Below are 24,092 nucleotides of genomic sequence, written 5' to 3' on the forward strand. Positions count from 1 at the left end.
TTATTACACTGGAATAATGTAATGTAGCTATGAGATCATTATTTAATGTGGATATACACTGGTTAAGTAAGAATCGGAGGGTTGTAGAGCTGTGTGAATTAGATGCTGTATTGTTTTCTAAGGTGACTTCATGTCTCCAGATGCTTTTTTCTTTGACTTTTTTCATACCCTCAGGCCAAAGGCCTAAAGCTGTGCTTCCTACTTCACTGGGAGCTGTTGTGCTGAGTGTGTGTTGAAAGAGTGTGGCTGGTTGCAGTGATCACACAAAAAAACAGACTTTCTTTTTGAAACAAGAAACTCAATGGGAGCGCAGAGAAAGTGAGATGTGACCAGCAGTGGAAATGTATCATTATTAGACAAAGGTTTGTGAATATGTTTAGAAGATTTTGTTGAACTTTCATTGTCATATTTTTGTAATAACTTCAATTTGCCAAGAACAGCTCCAGATAATCTCTCCAATACTCCTAAAATAATACAGCAATGGCATCTGTGAGAAAGGAAAAACAAACCACCAAAGATTCACGTCTGATCGACTTTTTATTTATTGATAGTTCTAGGAGAAAACTTCAACTTAGGTATTCTCCCTTAAATTAGATGATGTGTTAAACCCTTTGTGTGAGTGCATCTATGAGGTTAAGTATTGCAATATAAGCAGTTAGTGCCCTTACTTTGGTACTGCTGTTCTTCATATGGACAGTAAGGTCTGGACTGGGTCACAGGGCAGGCCCCATAGCAGACTCCTTGAATAAAAGAATGGCAGATGACAATAAATGGTAATTCTGGCATTTTTCTGAGTTACGCAAGTAACTCAGCTCAGACCAATATAAAGACAGTTGGCAGAAGCTCTTTTTAATTAGTGTAAATGTCTTCACCAAAGAATTTGCTAGGGAAAGCTGAGCAATATGGGCAGTTTGTGCCCATTGCCTCTGGCATGTTCACAGGGAACCACTGAAAAGAACCTGGCTCTGTCTTCACACCCTGTATTCAGATAAATTAACTCCTAATTCAAAAAATAAAAGTAAATTCTCCCCATCTTTCCCTCAAAGAACATCTTGTATCCCTGTAGAGAGCTTGCAGGTACCTGCTTAGATATTTAATTTTTAATTTTTAATATTTTTTTTTCTTTTTTTTTTTTTTTTCCAGATGGGCCCATTTTTTTCTAATTCAACATTCCAGTCCAAAATAACTGAAGAAGCTGATATTGTTGTTGGCATATGTTATATGGTATTTGGTAAGTATGATAATGATACTGTGTTTGGTGGTGACTGTTTGTCAGTGTTTGATGAGAATGAAGCAACATTAAAGGTCAAGTTTGTTTCCAACAAAGATGAACTTCTATGTTTTCATGAAAGGAGAAAAGATAATACGGTAACATCATTAAAAAGTTGTAGCCTGTGTTTTGTGTTAAGAACAAAAACTTTAATTAATATTATAGGAAGATAAAGCTGGACAGGAATGCTAGATTTCAAGGCCCTGGCAGTTCTTGGCATCCATAAAGTCATCATTAAGTCTAAACAAGAGATTGTCTTTTTCCACGTATCATTGCAAATCACAAAACAGCATATCCTAACTCCTTATAATACCTGAAGCATAACACCAAAAGCTGTAGTCATAAAGTGACTACACTTTATGGGAAAAGTGCCAGAAAAATCAGGGTTATAGCCAACATCCATAGTCAATGCATTAAAAAGTGAGATTTCTGGGAAATGAGTTATGCTGGTATCTCCTCCCTAGTCTTGGTCTGACTGAGGAAAAAAAATCAGATCCAATCCTAATGGTATCGGTCACTATAACTGTAAGTCAGAGGAAAGGAAAGGCAACATTGGCACTTGGACAACAATGGCCACCCTGGCTAAGCAAAGCTGATGGCTGGTGCTTCAGAAGGTGGTGGAATGTCCTAACAGGAAAAAAGAACCTTCCCTGGATTTTTTCTTCTCTGAGGCAACCATGATGATGATGATTATAGTGATGATGATGATGATTACTACTACTACTACTACTACTACTACTACTACTATATAATATAATGTAATGTAATATGAAAAATAATGATAATAATAATAATAATATAAAGAAGAAAAAAAAATCACAAATATAAAAAGAGACAAGTTTATCTGATAAATGTTACCATGATTGTAACACGTTATTCTAGGGCAAGAAAAAAAAAGAAAAAGATGGCTAAAAGTAAATGGTTTTTCATATTGTGTGTTTCTCTGCAGGAATATGCTCTTTGTGTGGGAACAGTATTCTCCTATATGTCTCCTACAAGAAAAAGAATTTGTTGAAACCAGCAGAATACTTCATTATTAACCTTTCCATCAGTGACCTTGGTATGACTCTGACATTGTACCCTCTAGCTGTAACCTCCAGCCTTTCACACAGGTTTGTTCACTATGCACATGATATTTAACATCATCTGCAAGCTCTGGAGGTCTGTGTCAGTGGGGAAGACTGAATTACTCTGCCACTTTTCTTGTCATAACAGTGGGAAATAATTAGAAGGACTGAGAGGAGTATGCTATGTAACAGCAACTTTATAGACTGCTGGTATTAATTAGCATTCATGTCTATTTGAGGTTACTATCATCTTGATTTCTGCAGGGATGAGATTTTCCAAACACCCACTGTTTGTTCCACTAACTACTACATTTATTCTTCATGGGCAGAATGATGGTGATTTTTTATTTTTATTTTTATTTTTATTTTTATTTTTATTTTTATTTATTTATTTATTTATTTATTTAAAGTTAGACAGTAAAACTTAGTAGCATAAAAAGAAAACCCTGAATTCTTGAATTTACTGATGATCCCCAAAAGTAGTAGTAACAATGGCAAAGAGAAATGTAATATTCTGGATTATTTTTTAAGCCAACACTCTGAATTTAGAACTCTTTCATTCCTTTACCAATTCTGTCCACTTACATGAGTTCAACCTATAATCACTGAGAAACATTTTTTTTTTCCCTTCTTTTCTTTTTAATCTTCTTTAAAGTTTGGTATTTCTGACTAATTAATACTATGTCTTCAAAATCTAGAATGTGACTTTTGACAACTGCTACTGCAAATCATGCATGTGTCTGAATAGAAAGTGAGGAGGCATAGATTCAGTTCAAATTCAGTTCAATTTATCAGCAGTCCTGGCTATTGGGGGAGGTCCCAGTTGACTGGCGGCTAGCAAATGTGATGCCCATCTACAAGAAGGGCCGGAGGGCAGACCCAGGAAACTACAGGCCTGTCAGTTTGACCTCAGTACCAGGGAAGCTCATGGAGCAGATCCTCCTGAGAGTCATCACGCAGCACTTGCAGGGCAAGCAAGCGATCAGGCCCAGTCAGCATGGGTTTATGAAAGGCAGATCCTGCTTGACGAACCTGATCTCCTTCTATGACAAAGTGACGCGCTGGGTGGACGAGGGACAGGCTGTGGATGTGCTCTACCTTGACTTCAGCAAGGCTTTTGACACCGTCTCCCACAGCATTCTCCTCAAGAAACTGGCTGCTCTTGGCTTGGACTGGCGCACACTTCGTTGGGTTAGAAACTGGCTGGATAGCCGGGCCCAAAGAGTCGTGGTAAATGGAGTCAAGTCCAGTTGGAGGCCAGTCACTAGTGGAGTCCCCCAGGGCTCGGTGCTGGGGCCGGTCCTCTTTAATATCTTCATCGATTATCTGGACGAGGGCATTGAGTACACCCTCAGTAAGTTTGCAGATGACACCAAGTTAGGTGCGTGTGTCGATCTGCTTGAGGGTAGGAAAGCTCTGCAGGAGGATCTGGATAGGCTGCACCGATGGGCTGAGGTCAACTGCATGAAGTTCAACAAGGCCAAGTGCCGGGTCCTGCACCTGGGGCTCAATAACCCCAAGCAGAGCTACAGGCTGGGAGATGAGTGGTTGGAGAGCTGCCAGGCAGAGAAGGACCTGGGAGTGATGGTGGATAGTCGGCTGAATATGAGCCAGCAGTGTGCTCAGGTGGCCAAGAAGGCCAATGGCATCCTGGCTTCTATCAGAAACAGTGTGACCAGCAGGGCTAGGGAGGTGATCGTCCCCCTGTACTCAGCTCTGGTGAGGCCGCACCTCGAGTACTGTGTTCAGTTTTGGGCCCCTTGCTACAAGTAGGACATCGAGGTGCTTGAGCGGGTCTAGAGAAGGGTGATGAAGCTGGTGAGGGGCCTGGAGAACAAGTCCTACGAGGAGCGGCTGAGGGAGCTGGGCTTGTTCAGCCTGGAGAAGAGGAGGCTCAGGGGCGACCTTATCCCTCTCTATAGGTACCTCAAGGGAGGCTGTAGCGAGGTGGGGGTTGGTCTGTTCTCCCACATGCCTGGTGACAGGACGAGGGGGAATGGGCTTAAGTTGCGCCAGGGGAGTTTTAGGTTAGATGTTAGGAAGAACTTCTTTACTGAAAGGGTTGTGAGGCATTGGAACAGGCTGCCCAGGGAAGTGGTGGAGTCACCATCCCTGGAAGTCTTTAAAAGACGTTTAGATGTAGAGCTTAGGGATATGGTTTAGTGGGGAGTGTTAGCATTAGGTCAGAGGTTGGACTCGATGATCTTGAGGTCTCTTCCAACCTAGAAATTCTGTGATTCTGTGAAATTTCTATTCCTCTGGAGAACATTCACAAGAGAATCTGTTGATTTTGATGAAATTTAGCTTTCAAAAAACACCTAAAGTTAGTGGAGATAATAGTAAAGAGTATTAATTTATGACCTTGGCCTACTAGTGATAAGAATCACAGAGTCACACAGAATGGGCAGGGTTGGAAGGGACCTCTGAAGATCATCTAGTCCAATCCCTCTGCTAAGCAGGATCATGTTGTGCAGGATGGCATCCAGGTGGGTTGAATATCTCCAGAGAAGGAGAGTCAACATCTCCGGGCAACCTGTTCCCCTGCTCTGTCACCCTCACAGTAAAGAAGCATTTTGATTTTTCTTTTCAAAATGTTTATCATTAAACATTATCATTGCTTTGTTTAAAAAAAATAAAAAGGATCAAACAAGAATCATAACAATAAAAGGACATGACTACTTTACTGGCTGTCCTTTCCACTGAGTATCTCTTCTGTAGTTGATCATTTTGCAACAAGTAGTTTGGTCATAAAGTTTATTATTATTTTTAAGGCTACAAGTATATATACTTCTACCATGTAGTATTACATTTAAGAAAGAGATATCATCAAAGTATTAATTTTCTTGGTTATTTACCAGGTGGTTGTATGGGAAACACATTTGCTTGTTCTATGCATTTTGTGGGGTACTGTTTGGGATCTGCAGTCTCTCAACACTGACTCTACTGAGCATCGTGTGCTGCCTCAAAATTTGTTTTCCAGCTTATGGTAAGCTACTGTTTCTGTCTTAGATTTTATTTTTTTCATGTGAACATAGACTACCATTTCTGGGTTGCATATCCTAGTATGTTTTTATAGAAGAGGTTTTACATCCAGCCAAACCTTTAATATTTCTTATTATAGGAAAAATAAATTTTTTCTTTTTCCAGGATTAGGCATTACTAATAATCTCATCTCTAAGTCAGGAAATAAATATGTTTCCTCTGAGTTTTTTTTTTTTTTCTTCCCTGAACTACTGTTGTATGGATTTTGTTGTTGTTCCTTTTTCCTGCTTCCCTATTAAAAAAAAAAAAAAAAAAAAAAAAAATACTGATGTGTACTTGTAAAGAATCCCCCCTTTTATGTGTTCTTTAGCCTAGAACTACTTTGAAAGTTGTGCCCAACAAAATACCAAATCATATGTCATAGGCTTGGTTTTGTTGTCTTGTGATTATGCATTTTTCGGTGCTCAACACAGTCTATGTGAGCTCTACTTGCAGAAAAAGGCTCTGCTATACTGAGTGCTAATCTTCTCAGAGCAAAAAAACTTTACAATCATCAAAATGCTTACAATTTGTGTTTAAAACAAAAGAAAACAAAACCAAAAATGAACAAACAACGACAACAACAAAAAACAAATATCCTAGTATCTTGCTTGATTTCAAGAGGAACGAAACATTTTTCAGTGTAATGACTGGTGAATTCAGCATATCAGTTGCCTGGGTGTAGTTAAGTTGCTTTGAAGACAATATTTTAAGAAGCAAATCTCTAGAAGGTTATAGAGAGTTATTCTCAGGAAAAAATAAAAAGAGAACAAAAAAACAAACTTCCAGTGTGCAATACAAGAGGCCTATTAATAAACTTTTGAACTGTTCCAATTGTTAACTGGAGCTTACAGCATCCCTATGTGATGGTCTTCCCTGATTATTTTGTGTCTTTCAGGAAACAGGTTCAGGAGAGAACATGGACAAATCTTGATAGCTTGTGCTTGGACCTATGCAGCAATTTTTGCCTGTTCACCCCTTGCTCACTGGGGAGAGTATGGAGAGGAGCCATACGGCACAGCTTGCTGCATTGACTGGCGTTCCACCAACGTAGACGTCATATCCATGTCTTACACTGTCGTTCTCTTTGTTTTCTGTTTTATTCTCCCTTGTGGAGTAATTATCACTTCCTACTCACTCATTCTGATAACTGTGAAAGGATCCAGGAGAGCAGTGGAGCAGCACGTCTCTGGCCCCACCAGGATGAACAATGTGCAAACTATTACTGCCAAGGTATTTGGCAAGCTGTTTTGGCAAGTATTTGGTATTTGGAAAGTCTTTGGCAAAATGTTTTTGCCAAAATTGGGCAGCACCTTTCAAGACATTGTAGAAATTAGAGTAAAAATTTTGAACATGAAGTGAAAATATAAATATTTTATAATATAAAGATGCTTTTTAGATGCCAGTGACAGGTTTTGGAAATATTTCTTAAGAGTGAGTCTCTGGTAAGTCTCTTGGTGTTCAGGTTATCTTTTTGTTATTCCAAAAATGTTTTCATTTCTTCATGTTCATGAGATCCTTTATCATCATATTTCTTTAGGTTGGATGTTAGGAAGAACTTCTTTACCGAAAGGGTTGTTAGACACTGGAACGGGCTGCCCAGGGAAGTGGTGGAGTCACCATCCCTGGAAGTCTTCAAAAGACGTTTAGATGTAGAGCTTAGGGATATGGTTTAGTGGGGACTGCTAGCGTTAGGTCAGAGGTTGGACTCGATGATCTTGAGGTCTCTTCCAACCTAGAAATTCTGTGATTCTGTGTGATTCTCTTAACTTCTACTATTCAGCATCTCCTTTGAGCTTATTTTCTGAAACCTTTAAAAACAGCCAGTTCCATGTATAGTACACATTCTAAAAGGCATTTCACAAAGAAAAATATGTATTTATGCTGTAAAAATGAATGTCAGGAGGAACTCATTGAGGTGCTGTTGATGGCAAAGTGTGCATCTCCTAGTGCCATTCAGTAAAAGCCTGGCTATCTTTGATCAAAAGCAAGGTTCAAAGTTGGAGCCCTATGTAGAAGTGAATTTGAGCCTCAGGAATCATTGCTTATGAAAGACATTTTGACAGTCACATTGAGTGACTGAATTCTGTTTGCCCAGCTACAGACATCTGAGGGGATCCAGGCTGAAGTTTATATCATTAAAGGTTTTTAAAAATGACTTGGAAATCAAATTTGCTTGTACTTAACTTAAAACAGGACAACAAAACAAAACAAAACAAAACAAACAAACAAAAAAAAACAACAGATAAGTGCATCTCTGTAAATACTTTTTGAACCGAAACCTTTTCAGGTTAGTGTTTTACTGACTTACTTAGTAAAATTAGTCCTGTGGCTACACAATTTGTTGTGAAAATTGGTTCTTGCTGCTAAACTACATCCCCCTCCTTTCCATGAAAATATCTTTATTTATTTTATTTATTTTTATATATATATTTTTTAATATACCGAAATATAAGACGAACTTTGCAGCAGACCTTAGTTAGGAGTGCTTCAGTCATTAGATAATATACCTCTTGAACATAGCTTCTTATATATAAGTGATATATATGAATATAACTTGACTCTTAATTATCTCCACTGAGAAAATCTTTTTTTCTTTATTTCAATGAATCCTTCTCTCTTTTCTCTAATTATTTGTTTATCTTTCTCATCAAATATCTTCCTCATCAACTTCAACTTTCTGCTTCGAATTATTGGTCCTTTTCATTTCTCTCTTCAGGAATATGGATGCTCTCATCTGCAAATACAATTAAATATATCACAAATCTTCTGTATAAATGCTTTGCTTTCTCTGTTCCAAATCAAAAAGCTTGGTCGCTCTCCGATATCACTCTTCAGATTACCAGATACAGAAGAGCTACACTAGACATCTTGAGTATCATGTTTTTTCCCATCACTGTGGGAAATACTATCCTGCTACCTACTCTCTACAACCTAAATATTTTATTCAATCCAAGCAGTTTAAGGATGAAAGAGTATGTCCATGTCTTAACTGTTCCTTAGTTCCTAAACCTCAGATGGAACATTTCCCAGTTAAAACTCTTAAGTATATCTCTGCCCCACTTCTGAATTCAGTAGACATTAATATTCTTACATCTTTCATTTGACTACAGTATATTATCCTTTAATTCTTTAACTTTTAATTAAGGACCTTTCATGCCTTGTTCTATTTGATGACTGTAGCCACACCAAACATTTCAATGTTGTGGTCTACTTGGAATGATTATTTGTTGAATTGTAGTTCTTTCTGCTGCATTTAAACAGTAAATTTGGTATAGCTTACCAAATCAAATTACTATTAAATTAGAGATGACTTAAAGCCCACTTTTCCTCAGGCCTTAACCATTCTGCTCTGAAATCAGGACACTGTAACAGGAGTCCTGGTGGCATCTGACCTCTGCAGTCTGATCTGGCTTCAACAGAAGGGCTTGGGCATTGTTTCAGTCTTAAAAACCTAAATTCAGAAAATGACGTGGGCATTTAAAACAGGACTTAGACACTTAGAGTCCATCTAAGCAAGGAAATATGATTCCAAAAGCTTGGCAGCTTCCTATGCCTTGAGACTCTAAGTAATTGATGCAGGTTCCCCTTATATTGCAGGTTCCTACAGTTTGTTTTAATTTGTATTACCCTGTACACTAAGCAGCTATCACTTTCCTAAACCATACTAACATAACTAGGTCATAGCATTAATTTTAGGTCCATTTCATTTTTTTTTTAGTAGTAATTGAATATTTTTATAAGAAATAACAATAAAATACAGATAACATTCATTATTACTAATCTACTTTCATTGTTAAAAGATCTGTCCGTACTGTCCGTAGGGCTTTTTTTTTTTTTCTTTTTTTTTTTTTTTTTTTCTGTGCTACTATAGAATGACAAAAGCAAAATTTTTAGAAAACATAATGGGATCAGTACAGTGCTATCTGTGTTTTTGTGTTTCTGAGTTTACAAGGTTGACTAACTACTGAAATTGCTTTTATTATTATAGAGTTCCATAACAATCAATTATAACGCATACTGAAAATGCTGTTCTCATCTAATTTGTTCACAACTGTATGGGTTTGCTAGCTTCTGAAGAAAACATGCTCTGGGCATGTACGTAAGACAGATAAATGTTTTGAATGTAAGCAGAGATGTAGAAAACTGCCTTTTCTCCAGGAATTCCTTGGGATTTAACAATTTTCAGAAACATACCCTAATTCTTCCTAGACATTGAAGGAGCAAAACCACCATGCACGTAACTCAACATTTCATCAAATATTTGTTGAAATATCTCTGAATTTAATTTTAATGCAGTACATTGAAATTAAAGTTATAGTGGAGTAAACCTTTGTCCTGGGAAATTGTTTTTTGTTCAGACTTTGTGTATGACTTTGAACAAATTTTATGGTCTTTAACTTGTCTTTCTTTGTGTTTGTGATTTGTGATAGCTCTGAAGTACATGGCTTAAAACACTGAAGGATCATTTGGCTGAATAGGAGAAAGCTGTATAGTTCACATCTCTTTTCTAAAATTGCTTGTTGTGGAAATAGGGTATCTAATTTTATTCTCAGCATAAAATGCAATGATTTGCATAGAAACAAGGCAAGTCTAACATTGTGGATGTTACCTGGGCTTAAATTGCTCTTCTACAATGCAGGGACACAGTGTTTTTTTGTTGTTTTTGTTGTTGTTAAATTAATAAAAAAAAAAGTACCTCCAAAATTAATGGAGGATTTTTACACTCCTCTGAAATCAAAATTATTGTATAGCCATGGCTACAAGAAATCTTGAAAGCTGTGGCTAGTTACAGGTGCAAAGACCTATAGACATAATGGGAAATAATATAGAAATAAAAATTGGAAAAAGGTTGCTCCTCAAAGAAGCCCTACAGTTTAGGATGTAAGATCCCAACCCTGAATACTTCATTGTAGTGCGTAATATACTCCTGAATATATAGAAGAGTTACAGGTGTTCATTGCCTCTCTTGATATTGTCCACCTTAAGTGGATGCTTTAGTTGTACAGTACAGCAATATGGCAATTTACTGTAGGCATTTCAAAGCCATTTGGGGATTAGTGGTCATTGTGCTATTTCAAAATGTTGGCTTTGCTTGTGTGAAGGGATATAATCTCTATGAAGGCACAAACAGCCTTAGTTTTAAATTTACAGTTGCTTATACTATAGGCTGTATAGCATATATTGATTTGAGCTGGAGGCAATCAGCTTTTCAACAAGTGTAGAAGAATCTGGTTTACCTATAAAATACATGTTGAATGTGCCTTACTGCCAAGGCTTGCTATGGCAGAATGCAGACATTTCATTTAGAGAGAAGGTGAAATTGAGATTCTGTTACTGTAACATAGACAATCACATTTATGATTGTCTTTTATTAGCATAAGAATTTATAATTAATAGTGCAAAGTGAAAAAAAAAAAAAGTATTTTAGATTCCTGTGTAAGCATGGTTCAAATAATAGAAAAAAAACAAACAAAACAAAACAAAACAAAACAAAACAAAACAAAACAAAAAAAACACAACTCCTCTGTAATGCTTTAGACCTCTCAGGAAAAGTTGGCTTCATTTTTATGTGCTCTCCTTCGACTACTTCATTTATAGTGACCAGTAAAAACCCTAGGCTCTACAGATGTCCATGTCCTACAAAGCTGCCAGGCATCTTGTACAAATATATATATATAATATATATATAACATTTGTTTTAAGTGTGCAAAAATTTTACTGAAATAGAAGAGGACAGATCAAGGGTGTGAGATACTCTGTAGTCATCTCTAGTTCATCAAATGTCTGTTACAGCTTGATGAATAACATGTTAAATCTCTTCCTCTTAGTGTACAAATAATATTATGGGCTGTTCTTGTCAGTTGCTTTCCAGACTTTGCTATCATTACTTTGGAATATTTTGAAGATACAATTGCAATATACCTTAGCTTTACAGGTCAATATATTGCCAAACTGCAGAGTGTTTAGTTGGCTACTTTTATGATTCCTATGTACAGTAAAATTCTGCCAGATGGGAAATTATGGCCAATGTACTGATGAGAACTAAGCAAGGTTAAAATACCAAACCAAGACCATCAGGGCAGTCACAGCACAAGACTCAAATTCAGGAACCTCTCTTGCTTTGACTGGTGTTAGCTTCTGCATTTTTTTTTTTTTCATACTTCTGTCTCCAGGCTCTGGTATAATATACTTACATTTTCTGAATGCTCAGCAAAGTTTGCACAGAGAGACAGTCTCCAATTTTCTACTGTAGGCTTCTGCTCTTGCAGGCTTTTGAATAAAAAAAGGAACCTAGCCATAGGCTGGTCTGTGAGACTGTGTGTGACACTTGCAGTCTTCGAGGACCCAGAGGCTGAGTTCAGGGTCCATGCTACCTGACCCTAACATAAATTCTGTCACCAGGGGGGACAGGTGATCTGCAGGAGTCTGCCTTTATCACTATTTATCACTGTGTGGAGCAGGCAGCATCTTGGCAGAGGCTGGTAAAAGAGCTGGCCAATCTGAGGTGATGAAGTGATAGCTCAAGGGTTGAGAGGCATTTCCTCCATCATGCTGCATGCCAACCAAGCTAGTTGGCTCAGGGGAGTAGCATCCTAGTCCTGCTCATACATTAATGTAGTGACTGTGCTTAGAAACTTTGTAGTAGCAGTGGTTTCTATATGGCACAGGGTTTATTAGACATTGCTCTGAGGTGCACCACTCTCTGGTATTCTAGGGGGACACTAAAGGAATAAAATCATAACCTTTCAGTACTGCTTTCTATAATTTGATGTGGTGACCTTCAAAAAAAGAGATTTAAACTACAGTATCAAAATAAAAAATGTAAAAATATCAAGCAATAGGAATGCTAATGATATATTTATATTTTCCTCTTGTTATCTGTGACATGGACCAATAAGAAGACTCCAGCTTTCATAATTGCACTAGGTGCTCCTTCAGTTCTGAAGATAAATCTGTATTAACACTTTGTACAGGTCTCTGGCCTGAGATACACTGCTGAGATCCAGTGAGATACTGGAACTCCCCCTGGCACTTGAGTGCATGGGAGGGGATGCTGGGCACTCTAGGGACAGACTGGCTCACTGGGGATGCCTGCTGAGATTTTGTCCAGTGTGCATGCCTGCATACCTGTGGATTCTGACCATGAACTGAACTTCACTTTTGCAATTCATGAACCATAGAAAAAGTTGTGCTGAGGATACAAGGAAGAGCAGAATCCAGGTTTGGATAAGCTCTGTGGATGTAAACAGCCATGAGGAGATCTGGCCCTAAATCTAGAACTGGAATTCCCCTCTGAGGGAGACAGATCTTCCTCACTCTTGTGCTTTAGGTGGTCCTAGGGCAGGGCAAGTAGAAACCGTGTTTATTGTTGTGTATCATTCATAAGGATACATATAACGATCTATGTACATGATGGTCAAGTTAGTCCATGAGGCAAGGACTATAGATTTCACTGATGATGCAGTACTGTACACTTTTTAAATAAAATGTTTATGCCATGTTATCACATCATTTCTACTTAGAGCTTCAGGCAACATGTGTTAGTGCATGAGTACAAGAGAGGACATATACATTTATGTATACTTTTTGTAATCTGTGTGCTAACCACAGGACTCGGGGAAAAAAAAAAAAGACAGAAAAAGACAGCTACCAAAAATTTTCAGCAGTAGGAATTAGATAAAATTAATATATATATATTTGCCATTTTTTTTCAGCAAGAGAGTTGAAGATTTACCTTCATGAGTATTGCACAACTCATCAACATTAAGTTGAGCAGATCTTTAAATCACTAAGTACAAAATAATAGGTGGACATAATAATGCTAGATTGCTTAAAAAACATGCTGGTAAGGGTCTGCTCCCAGGTCTTGTGAGCAGGGTAATCATTGGAAAGAGGTCTGTTGACTTGTTTTGGAGAAGACTCCAATATAAATCAGGTGTGTGTGTGTGTTTTTTTCTTTCCAAATCATGGTACTGTAACAGCATTTTACTGTTTACAGTTTTTTACTCTTTTGTGCTTTGTTGGCTGAAGGGAGGAGGAAAACGCATGACATGATTTTTCAAAGCTTAGTTTGTGAATTTCTAATTTCTTTTGCTGCTTCCTTTATTTTAGCAGTGCATTGGCTCAGTGGCTTATTATTTTGCAGAAAAACAAAGTAGAAGTTGTAATAGTCTCCCTTGAAGCATAAAAAAAAAAAATTGAATCAGAGGAATTAATTTGCTGCTTATAAGCATGCATTTAGACAAAGTCTCACAGACTCTGAAAATAGTTGCAGTTACCCTGTCAGAAACAATTTGCAGGAAAAACTTTTTATTCTCAGGAGAATAATTTCACCCATAGCAATTACTTTAAAAGTGAAAGGAAAGAAGAAAGTATCATTTTATTGGCTTTGACATAGCCTTATTTAATTACCTTCCTAGAGTCCATTGCTCCTTTTTCGCAGCTACTGAGAACTAGAAATCCTGTAGGTCTTTGCTGCAATACTGATGCCATGGAAATAAATTGAGAAAAACTAAGAACTTGCTGCAAATATTCTTGTCTGTTTTTCAAATGTGAGGGAATTTGGATGCCAAAGTAAGCAAAAGTTTCTACAGAGAAGACAAATGATAGTGGACCAAGTATGATTCACAGGGAGGAAAACAAATGCAACAAATACTTTGTTTCACGCAATAAAAACACTGAACTAAAAAAATGTACCCCAAGCCCCAGAAATGATGCTATACTTCACCAAGGCACCACAAATGTTGTTGAGTACCAAGTCTGAGCACCATGCAGTGTGGATGTGACCAGTTTGTGTCTGATCCAGACAACGATCCCCAATCTTATTTCATTTAACAGTTTAGTCTGATAGCCAATGAGACTAAAAAAACTCGACCTAGTGTCCAGCATCTCCCACTATTGTGTATTACCAGTTAGGTGGAGCCCCTTTTCTAAGACAGCTGGAGTACAGGAAAGGGGCTTTGGGAGTTTTCTTCTCAACCTGCTACACTGCTCCTAGCTGAGTAGCACTGTGCAGCACTTTAAGTCTGCATAGCTGTGGTCACCCCTTCCATGATAGTACCACATCCTGTCCTCAAGTCTGCAATGCTCCTTTTGCTGTCGTCTGTTAGCAAGTGAATGACAATGAAAAATTTGACTTTTCTTATGCTGATACCATATGTAGTATGGACCATATGTAGTATGCACCATATGTAGTATGAACTTTGCAGGTTCTAGTGACTGTAGATCTTAATTTCTCTGCTCAGTGTCTGCAGTGGCAAATCTATTTGCCTTATTAGGGGCATAAATTGCTCACTGAGACTTCTGGCTTCTGTTTAAATCTGGGATAGTGGACTGCAGTTTGGACTGAAATGACAATTTTGAAAACTCCCTCGATTCACAAGATTTCTAGATTTCATCTTATATAACACAAGCAGTTTGGCCTGCTGAAACTCTTCCTTGGGAAACAAAAATGCATGAGGCTCAGGGTAACGTTCACTGATGGCACTTTTGCAGTGCCTGTGCTTCATATCTGCTTCTATTGGTCAGAACAAACTGGACCCAACTTGTGAAAGCTCTCTGAGAAAGACGGACAATGATTCAGACTTGCAGCACTGAGGACCAGATGGCTACTTGTTGATTCATTTTTACAAAATGCTGTTGAAGCATATAATATGCTTGTCGTTTTTGAACATGGCTGACCAAGTCATACTAGGACTACTTACAAGGCTTTTAAAATCCTTTCAGTCAAAATGATTTACTAGAAACCTGCTTGGACCATAACTCTGAAACAATGCTTCACACTTGTAATTGAACATATACACAGAGACATTCTGTGATGCATGTGCTTCCATTCTTCATGTACTTTATCTCTAATTATAATCAATAATGATTTAAAATATGTGTATGTTAATGCAAATTACCTTGGTGAGTTTGTTAAGGGAAATCTGAGAGCAAAAAATGATGAGAATAGTACATTTCGTGCTGGTTCTTGTACAAGAATAAGGGCAAGCCTGGAAATCTGTTTCAGTAATCCTAAGAGAGAAGCTGTGAAAGATTTATACATTTGCATAGTTTCCCATTATTACATGGGAACACGTAGCAAATCTGTATTCCTGGCAGGCTGACATGAGGAAAGGAAAGGATGCCTCCTTGTAACCTGGTGACTGGCTGACTGCGATTGCTTCAGAAAAGTTCTCAACACTGAGCGACTCCTGCTTGTTGTTTTCTCTGGTGTTTAAAGGTATGGCACACATTTTGGTATGGTCCCTGTAAGAAACTACTTTCATTTTCACATCTCAGGCATTGCTTTTCATCTTTTGTACAGGGTGAAGAGTAAGACTCAATCACCTTTATCTTAGTGGGAGTAAATACATCACTGGGACTCTACTGCCATGCCAGAAAAGGAAATTAATAACTTCCCGAATCATTCCATTGTCTGTAAAATACAGAAATAAAAACCCTAGACAAACCTAATCCTATTTCACACTGGTTGGATGGAGGCTTACAGGTATTTTTGGAACAAAAATTGGAGCATGCAGAAGTTGTTACTAACCATGAAAGTCCCCACTCTCAGCAGCTGATTCTGTACTACCCCAACACGGTCTTAGCTGTGCTTTGTCATAAATTTACATCAGGAAACTTCTTGATACAATAGACATAAAACTGTGGAAAATGCTTTAGCTTCCAAAGAGGTCATGAAGTATCATTTACTTAAAAGTGTCAGCTAGCTGATTTCTCCTAGTAAGTACAATAGACATGGACTTTGAAATAGCTTAATTAGGTCCTTAGCTTGTGCCAACAGTCTGCCTTGTTCCAACCTGTGTGACTGAACTGGCACACACCAGCTGAAGAGATAACTGCGAAGCTGATGGCATGCTGCAAGTGTGGCACAACTGTTTTCTTCTTCTGTTTACCTGCAATGTATGCTCTGTAGCTTGTATTCTTTGTTGTTAAGTTCTTACAAACCACAAAGTTCTCCCAAGTTCCAACTCAATCACAGGAGAGATTTTTGACTGTAAATTTCTCAGGAGTGTCAACTATCATTATATTTGGTATTTGAAAAACGTTCTTGTGGTTGCTTTACAGATTTAAAGGATTTTTATTTATTTATTTATTTATTTATTTTTCCCCAGCTGTAACTCTGTTTATTTGCTTCTTGGGAAGTATTTTTTGGAAAGTATTTGTTTATGGGATTTGCTTATGCTCAAAGGCAAACTTCAAAAAGATTTTTGAAAATTCTTCTATGTGCGATCATTGTGTTCACAAACTATGATAGAATCATAACTAGCCTAAGACGCAGAGCAAAGGTTAATCACTTATTTCCTTACCCTGGAAAATTAGTGTATTGCTGTACACTTATATTTTTAAGAATTAGTATGTTGTACAAAATAATTTATACTTGCCAAACCACCTAAGTTATAGTTCAAACATCCTAGTCTGAATAGGCCCTGGGTGTATAGGTGATGTGATGTATCTTGTGAAGGTATTTTTCTTATCTCCCTGTATGATAGGACATTAAGGATTTTCCTGGTCAGTGAAATCTCTGAGTGATAATACAAGTAATTAAAATAAAATTCTGGCTTTCAAGACATGAGAAGAGAGCATCACCTTTTATTCATACTGCTGCAGAACCACAACAGGACACTATTGATAGATACTTTGATTAAAAATAAATAAATAAAAAAAAAGCGAAAAATGTCCACAGATATGTGCAGGTATAAAAAGATAGCTCATAGGGCTGAAATTGTTTTTCTCTGTGTTTCCATGATAAAATAAAGATATTACAGAAAGTTGATTATAGTTCATTAAAATATCTTCTCATTAACACTGAGGTGTTAATGATGTAAACCACTGATGACACTTTCTACAAACTGTAAAGAATCGCTTAGTATTTCCTGGAATAGCCTCCATAAGAGAACATTTTTTACACCTTTATTTGAGGCCTGCACATATTTTTCTAGGTCACATCTTCACGTTGTTCCTCAGTGAGCCACATGTCTTCAAGTTGGATTTCCTCACAGTCTACAAAGGCTCAGTTTGCTGCTACTGCAATTTTAGCAGCTGTGTATTACAAGTTGATGGCAAAATCAGACAATATGTCTCTTGCTCACTTTAATGAGGAAATCTGGACTCTGGCCTAGAGTGAAATAATGAAAAGGCTTGTCTGTAGTCCAGCATGCCTGCTGTCCTCCCTGAGTTTCATTGTGTAGTGATGCCTCAGACCTTCACATCCAAGGAAATCCAAGACCAGAACTATCATCTGTCCATCAAGTATAGCATAAAGAGAATTGGATCAATCACAGAGTGATGCAATGAAACGGTGTAGTTGACTTTTCTTATAGTGTGACAGTCATATTCATGTATGAACAGTTCTCTTCGGTGCAAGGAGTTGATAGGTAAACTTTGTGAGTTAATGAAATTTAAGAATGACTGTACAGATCATTTATTCTGAACAACCATTTCTGATTAAAATGAAGTCACCTTTGGAAATAACCTAACTGCTACAGCAGTAAAGTTTTGTTCCTAACATATTCTAATTGGTTAGAGAGGCCTGAATTACAGAATCAATGTCTCTTTGTTTCTATTCTGACATTTAAGTTTTTAGGTAACTTTTGGCCACTGTGTTGTGCATTGAGATAAGACAGTATTTTGGAAGTCACCAGCAAATTTAAAATATGAACCAGAAGGGAAAAAAAAAAAAAAAGAAAAAAAAAAAGAGATGCTCACAAGTACTCTTTTCCTTATAGTGAAAGCCTGTGGAAAAATAAATAAATAAAGAAATACATACATACATACATATACGAATATATATATATATATTTCCTTTCAAAGCTTTTGTGTTATTATTTAGTTTATACAAGGATAATTGAAATTATGCATTATGGCTCTCTCCTTATGTTTGGCTGCCTCTCTAGTTTCACTGCAATGGTGTGCATTCAATATTTTTTCCTAGTCATTTAGGAAAACTAGCTATTGCATCTTGCCTGTGAAAGATCTCAGAAGTAGCTATGATGCAGTTATACAAATATACCATATCTCCAAGAATTTGTACTGAAGGACATGTCTCTGAAGGTGTAGTGTGTTTATGCAATGTTCCATCTTTTGTCGTACTTCTGTATTTCAGCTGTTGGTTTTGTTTGCTCACAAGAACACGAAGGTGTCCTTTAGTTTGTCACTTTTGTGAGTTTCCTGTCAATGCTCACAAGGTTGCTCCATATCTTCCTCACCAAAACTCTCCCCTTTTGTCATGTTTATGAAAATCTCAACATTCTTTGCCATCTCATGCTGACATTGTTGGTTAGCCCACTCTACCTACTTCGTACCAGAGGCAGAATATTAAGTGTCATCCAAGCGCTTTTCTATTAAAATCTAGACTTCTCAATATGTGACATGACAGAATAAATAATAATAACAAAGTTTCTTTTTACATGCATGTATGTATAGCTGATATGCTCAAGTGTCTCAAAGGGAGTTCCTTTTGCTTAGTTGCACTTCACTTAAAATTAGTTGTATTAAGTTCAGCCTCAAAATTGTCAATGACAAGGACCTTAGAGCAATCTGTCACATCTATTACAGGCATATATCTTTGGATGATATCAATTTCTTTCTGGAGATATGTCTCTCTTTCCTTTGACATTGTAAAGAACCTTGACTAGATTAGATCTAGGGTATAAGTTTTGGATAGCTGAGGTTATGTAAGATGAATGTTCTGTTTTTGCTGTAAAAATGGTACTGATGCAGCTCAGGAAGTAGGCTGAGAGCTCCTTGAAACTATGTGCCACATACCTTTTCACAGGAACAAAGTAAAACCTATCACAATCCCAAAGATTAATTGCTACATAAAATAAGCCATCTGGGAAATGAACCAGTCAATTCTAATGTCCATTTCTTCTTGACGTGATTCTAAAGGGCCAAGGCACATTGCTTGCCACAAAAACTGCTCTTCATTTCAGCCTGGAATGCCATGGGCATGGAGAATTTAGGATTACAAAACCCATGCCTGTGACATTAGCTTTTCCACAAGTAGAGCCAAATCTTCAGCCGATATAAATAAATAGAGCAAGGGGGGGTGGGGAGTGGGGGGAGGAAGGGGAAAAGAGAAATTAAGGTCACTCTATCATGCGGATTTGTCTCTTTCCATCTTTTCTTAAATAGTTTCATTCTGCCAAAATAACTTGCTTCTTAATTCTGCCAAATCACTGTAGCTTTGGACTTCAGGTGAACCAATGGATGTTGCCCATAAATGGGAAATTTCTCCAGTGCCATTATTGTTATAGAAGATGGCTTTCTAGAGACATATGCAAATTCATAAACAGATTTTAACTTAATAGTAAAAACAGTTATACATGACAGACATTCCTCATAAAACTTGTGTTATATATTTCTTGGCAATCACCATGCATTTCTTCTTGCAAAATAAAAAGTTTGTGATACTATTAAACTTAGGGAGAAAATAATAGCATTTTGTGTAGATCTCTATGCCATAAAGGAATTTTATGTGTTTTCCTCTGATGTTAAGTGCTCAGGATCTCTCTCTCATTCTCACTTTGAATACAACAACAGGATCTCTCACAATAAAAATAAAAAAAAAAAAAAACAACAAACATGATTTTTGCAACCTTGAACCTACAGACAGAGCCTCACTGAGAAAAGTGTTGCATTTTCAGTTAACAAAGCTAGTTAGCAGCTCTGTACTCTGACTTGCAGAAGGCAGTTCAGGGAGGTGGCACAATTAGCAGCTGAAAAATAAAGTACTTTCAGTATGTCTTTTCCTCTCTTTGCTTGGATCCAATATTACTTTAAAGGGAATGGATTCTCTACTGTCTTCTTTATTTGTAAATATATACTCTTGGCAAACACAGACTTTTGAAACTTCTACAGGAGCATGAATATTCTTGTTTCTGCCCTTAAAATATGCATGCACTTCATTTATAAATGAAAATAAAAAATTAAAAACCATGCTTAGAAGGATGCCCTGCAGATTAGTTTTCCTGTACAAGCTGATGCTTACAGTTTACTTTAGATTTCTTAGAGTTTATGTTTATTACTGATTAAATATTTATTCTTGCATTTTACATATCTGTGTGATAATTTATACTAAAAGATCACTGATTTTTTTAAAGGTCTATTAAAGCTTTCTTGATAGATTTTATTAAGACAAGTTCTTTGGGGAGGGGGGAGGAGGGGCAGAGGGGAGAGAAGTTAATTTAAATTCATGAATTTAATTCACCTTCAGGATCAGTCTGGTTTTCTGTTGTCAGATACCTGTATATAGCTCTAGATGAGCACAAAAAATAAAATTGTGGAAGACATTCTCTAGCCAGGAAAACCAGTATGATTCATGAATTAGAAAGTAGATGGAAATGACTTTGCAATTCATATAAAAGCTTCCTCAGAAATGTATCTTTTTCTTTTGTTTGGTTTCCTTTTTAGTGTAAAAAAAGTTTTTGTGGCACTTCAGTGAAAAGGAAGAGAAATGTAAGAGTTGATGTGTTTAAACTCTGAAAGTTACAAGTCTCACACAGAGTTAGGTTGCTAGACAAATATACATTTGGAGAGCAGCTGAGGTATAATGGAAGATTTGGGGAGACTTTTAACAAGACTTTTAACAAGGGGAATCAGTTAGGTGTTATTTTTATGCATATTCTATATGCTGTTTTCCTCATGCATGTAGTTTTTTAATTCAGTTTTCTTTCTTTTTTTTTTTTTTTGTCTCTCTCTCTCTTTTTATTTCTTTTTATTTCTTTTTTTATTTTTTTTTATTTTTATTTCTGCAAGCTGAGTATTGCTGTGTGCATTGGCTTTTTTGCTGCCTGGAGCCCTTACGCCGTCATTGCCATGTGGGCAGCGTTTGGGTCAATAGACAAGATTCCTCCATTAGCCTTTGCTGTTCCAGCTGTTTTTGCAAAATCCTCCACACTCTACAATCCAGTTATCTATCTTCTTCTGAAGCCCAATTTTCGAAGTACCATTGCCAAAGATTTCACAGTTCTTCAACAGTTGTGCATCGGGAGTTGTTTTTGTGTCAAGATGCTGCAGACATTCAGATCAACTTTGAACACCAGCTTGAGAACATTTAAGGTCAAAAGTGAATCTAGCTGTAATGCTCTTCCAATTGTGGAAGGATGTTCTTATTTCCCCTCTGAAAAGCGTGGTGATACTTTTGAATACTTTAAAAGCTGTCCAAAATGCTGCCAGGAGAAGATAAGTGCTATGGGAAGCCCTTCTCGAGAAATCACAGCCTTGGAAAACAGCCTCCAGGTAAAAATGAGGCAGGGCAGCAAGAAATCAGTAAAGGTGGTTGTGCAGGGAGAAAAAAGCACCGAACTTGAAAACCTAGAAATCACCTTAGAAGCAGTACCTGTGCATTGTGCATTTATAGACCTCTAGAACTGCTTATATGAAGCAATCAAAGAACAATGTTGTTATACTGGATTCATGAATGTAATTTCTTCTTTAGAGCCCTTCTATTATCCAATTTCTACATTATTTTCCTGTTCTTTCTCATGTACGCTTTGATGGGATACATGCTACAGCATGGGCATGCTATAAATGCTTATGTGACTCTCTCCATGATAACTTAAGTGTATTGTGATAAAAAAACATCAGACAAATCTTTGTTTTAACTTTCATCAACCCCATTTTCAAGAGAACATATTTAACTGTGGGGAGGTTTCTGTAAAGTGTTACCCTTTCTAGACTTTGTGTATTTTCCTTCCTGTATGTTCAAAGCAAATAACTCAATGTAGAGCTTTAAAAGAACAATCTCATGCTTTTCTATTTGTTATAACAACTGAAAAGTTAATTACTAGATTAAAATCTTAGTTTCTAAAAGCGATGCTGTGTTATATTTCCTGGGAGTCATAGGTCATTTTGTTCCCTGCTTTGAGATTATACAGGTTCTGATTATATTCCACATTAATGAAATAATAATATTTCAGGTAATTTGTAGATGGCATGCAGCCTTTATTTACCATTTTTGGTGTAATTTGAGAGGAGCTTGACCTAGAACATAGTTTATCATTCCCGGTTTCCTCTATAGGACATTGGAATTAGGAGGGTGAAGACCTTGACAAGAAATAGCATAATAGGCAACAATCTCTGCTAGTTCAAACTACTGAAACCAGTAATAATTCTCCCATGACAAAACCACGGTCCTTCAGGTATTTTTGAACTTGGCTTACAAGGACAATATTGCAGAGCAAGAACACGCACATCTCTTCTTTCCTGTGTTCTCCGCTCCTTTTTTTTTTTTCCCCTCTCCTGAAAGAAGTAGGAAAAGCAAACACAGGCATATCTGAGACAGGACTCTGGAAATGGTGGCTTTTACTGGGGAGGGAAGATTGGGTTAAATTGTTGCTCTGTCTCAGAGCTTGCCAGCACAAAACATCACATCTGCTGCTGCTGCCTTGAGAGCAAGTGCATGCTGAGGGCTTCAGGCTCTCATTTTGGCCATGCCAAAGCCCTCTGATTAAGTTGTTAAAGCTTTGAGCTCCAGCTGGTGCTAGCTTGGGAGATAAGGTGGTCCTCCTCCCAAAGTGCCTCCAATCTGCAGGGCCAGTGGGTCCCAGGCTCCCCAGAAGGCCACAGGGGAATACCTGCATCTTCATAACATCAATGATGCAGCAGCAGAGTGTTTCTCTGCCATTTCTGTGGTGACTTAAAGAAAATGAACCCGGTTGCAAAAGGGACAGCCATGTTAAACTGCATGAAATACTCTCCAAGCAGCTACTTTAAGGGAATTTCTATTGTTATAGAGCACATTTGGCATTTGCTCGGGACACAGAGTTTTCTGTCCTGCTTTTAACATGCCCTCACTGTCTCCCCAGTTCCCCTTTCCCCCCCCAATTCCTTTTACTCTCCACGTTTTTGTATATGGACAATAATTAAGATGTATTTTATTGAATTTCCACAGATGCATATATATTTAAAACACATGACCAGCCACATGATAAATAATACAAGAGTTTTACAGGGCATTACACAAAAGACACCCACTTATGCTCAAAATTACCATGTCTCTTCAGGGTCACTGAAAAAGCAATCAGAAAAGACGGCAGGAATCTGAATGCTTAGACTTTCAGGGTGTGTTTTCTCCAAAACTTCCTAAAATACATGGGACAGCAACAAGGCCCAAATGGGATCCTGCTCCTGCAGGGTTGATGTCACTGCAGCTGTTGGTCCTACCTCAGATGAGGTAGGGTCAGCCTTTGAGACCTTTAGGCAATGCTGACCTGATGGTGAATCAGTGGTCTGGAAGCTGTGTCTGGAGGTCATCTGGTCTTTCCTGCTAGAAGTCCCTTTGACATCAGTGCACAAAGTCGGGTATGAGAATAAGTCTCTGGAGGATTCACCAACAAAGACACATACTTTAACTGGAAAAGCCTGAAAATATCACACTATCAAAAGACAACAACTAAAAGAGTAATACACATTATGCAGAGGAGCTGCATGCTTGGCTTCCATGGTGTTGTAATACACAGCTCTTTAAAATAATCAGAAAAACCTTGGGATATTTCTTGTGCTGTGACTGCACTTTGAGGTGTGGTGCTGGTTAGCTACACGGTGAGAAAATATTTTGAGCTATTAGCATAAACCACAAATATATATATTTTTTAATATACGTACATAGGACAGTCAGGAAGGGAAGTTTGGAGTCTCCATGCTTGGATTTACAGTCACTTTCAATTCTGCATTCCCTGTAGTGGAAGCCAAGGCTGATTTGTGTGAGATGATATATATATTTTTTA

At 37.5% G+C, this 24,092-nt stretch overlaps 1 protein-coding gene across 1 annotated transcript; it reads left to right on the plus strand.

Annotated features, from left to right (window-relative positions):
* Positions 1 to 946: 946 nt before the first annotated feature.
* LOC309875763 (opsin-5-like) lies at positions 947 to 21,732 on the plus strand (the record flags this gene model as incomplete). The annotated part of the gene is made up of 5 exons (XM_082755450.1): positions 947 to 1,231; positions 2,220 to 2,382; positions 5,196 to 5,323; positions 6,257 to 6,591; positions 21,121 to 21,732. The coding sequence occupies exons 1-5, from the start codon at positions 1,144 to 1,146 to the stop codon at positions 21,730 to 21,732; spliced, it is 1,326 nt and encodes a 441-aa protein (XP_082611576.1). The 5' UTR covers positions 947 to 1,143.
* Between the last annotated feature and the right edge of the window lie 2,360 nt (positions 21,733 to 24,092).

This window comes from Aythya marila (assembly GCF_965140915.1).
Source record: "Aythya marila genome assembly, chromosome: 2".
Lineage (NCBI taxonomy): Eukaryota > Metazoa > Chordata > Aves > Anseriformes > Anatidae > Aythya > Aythya marila.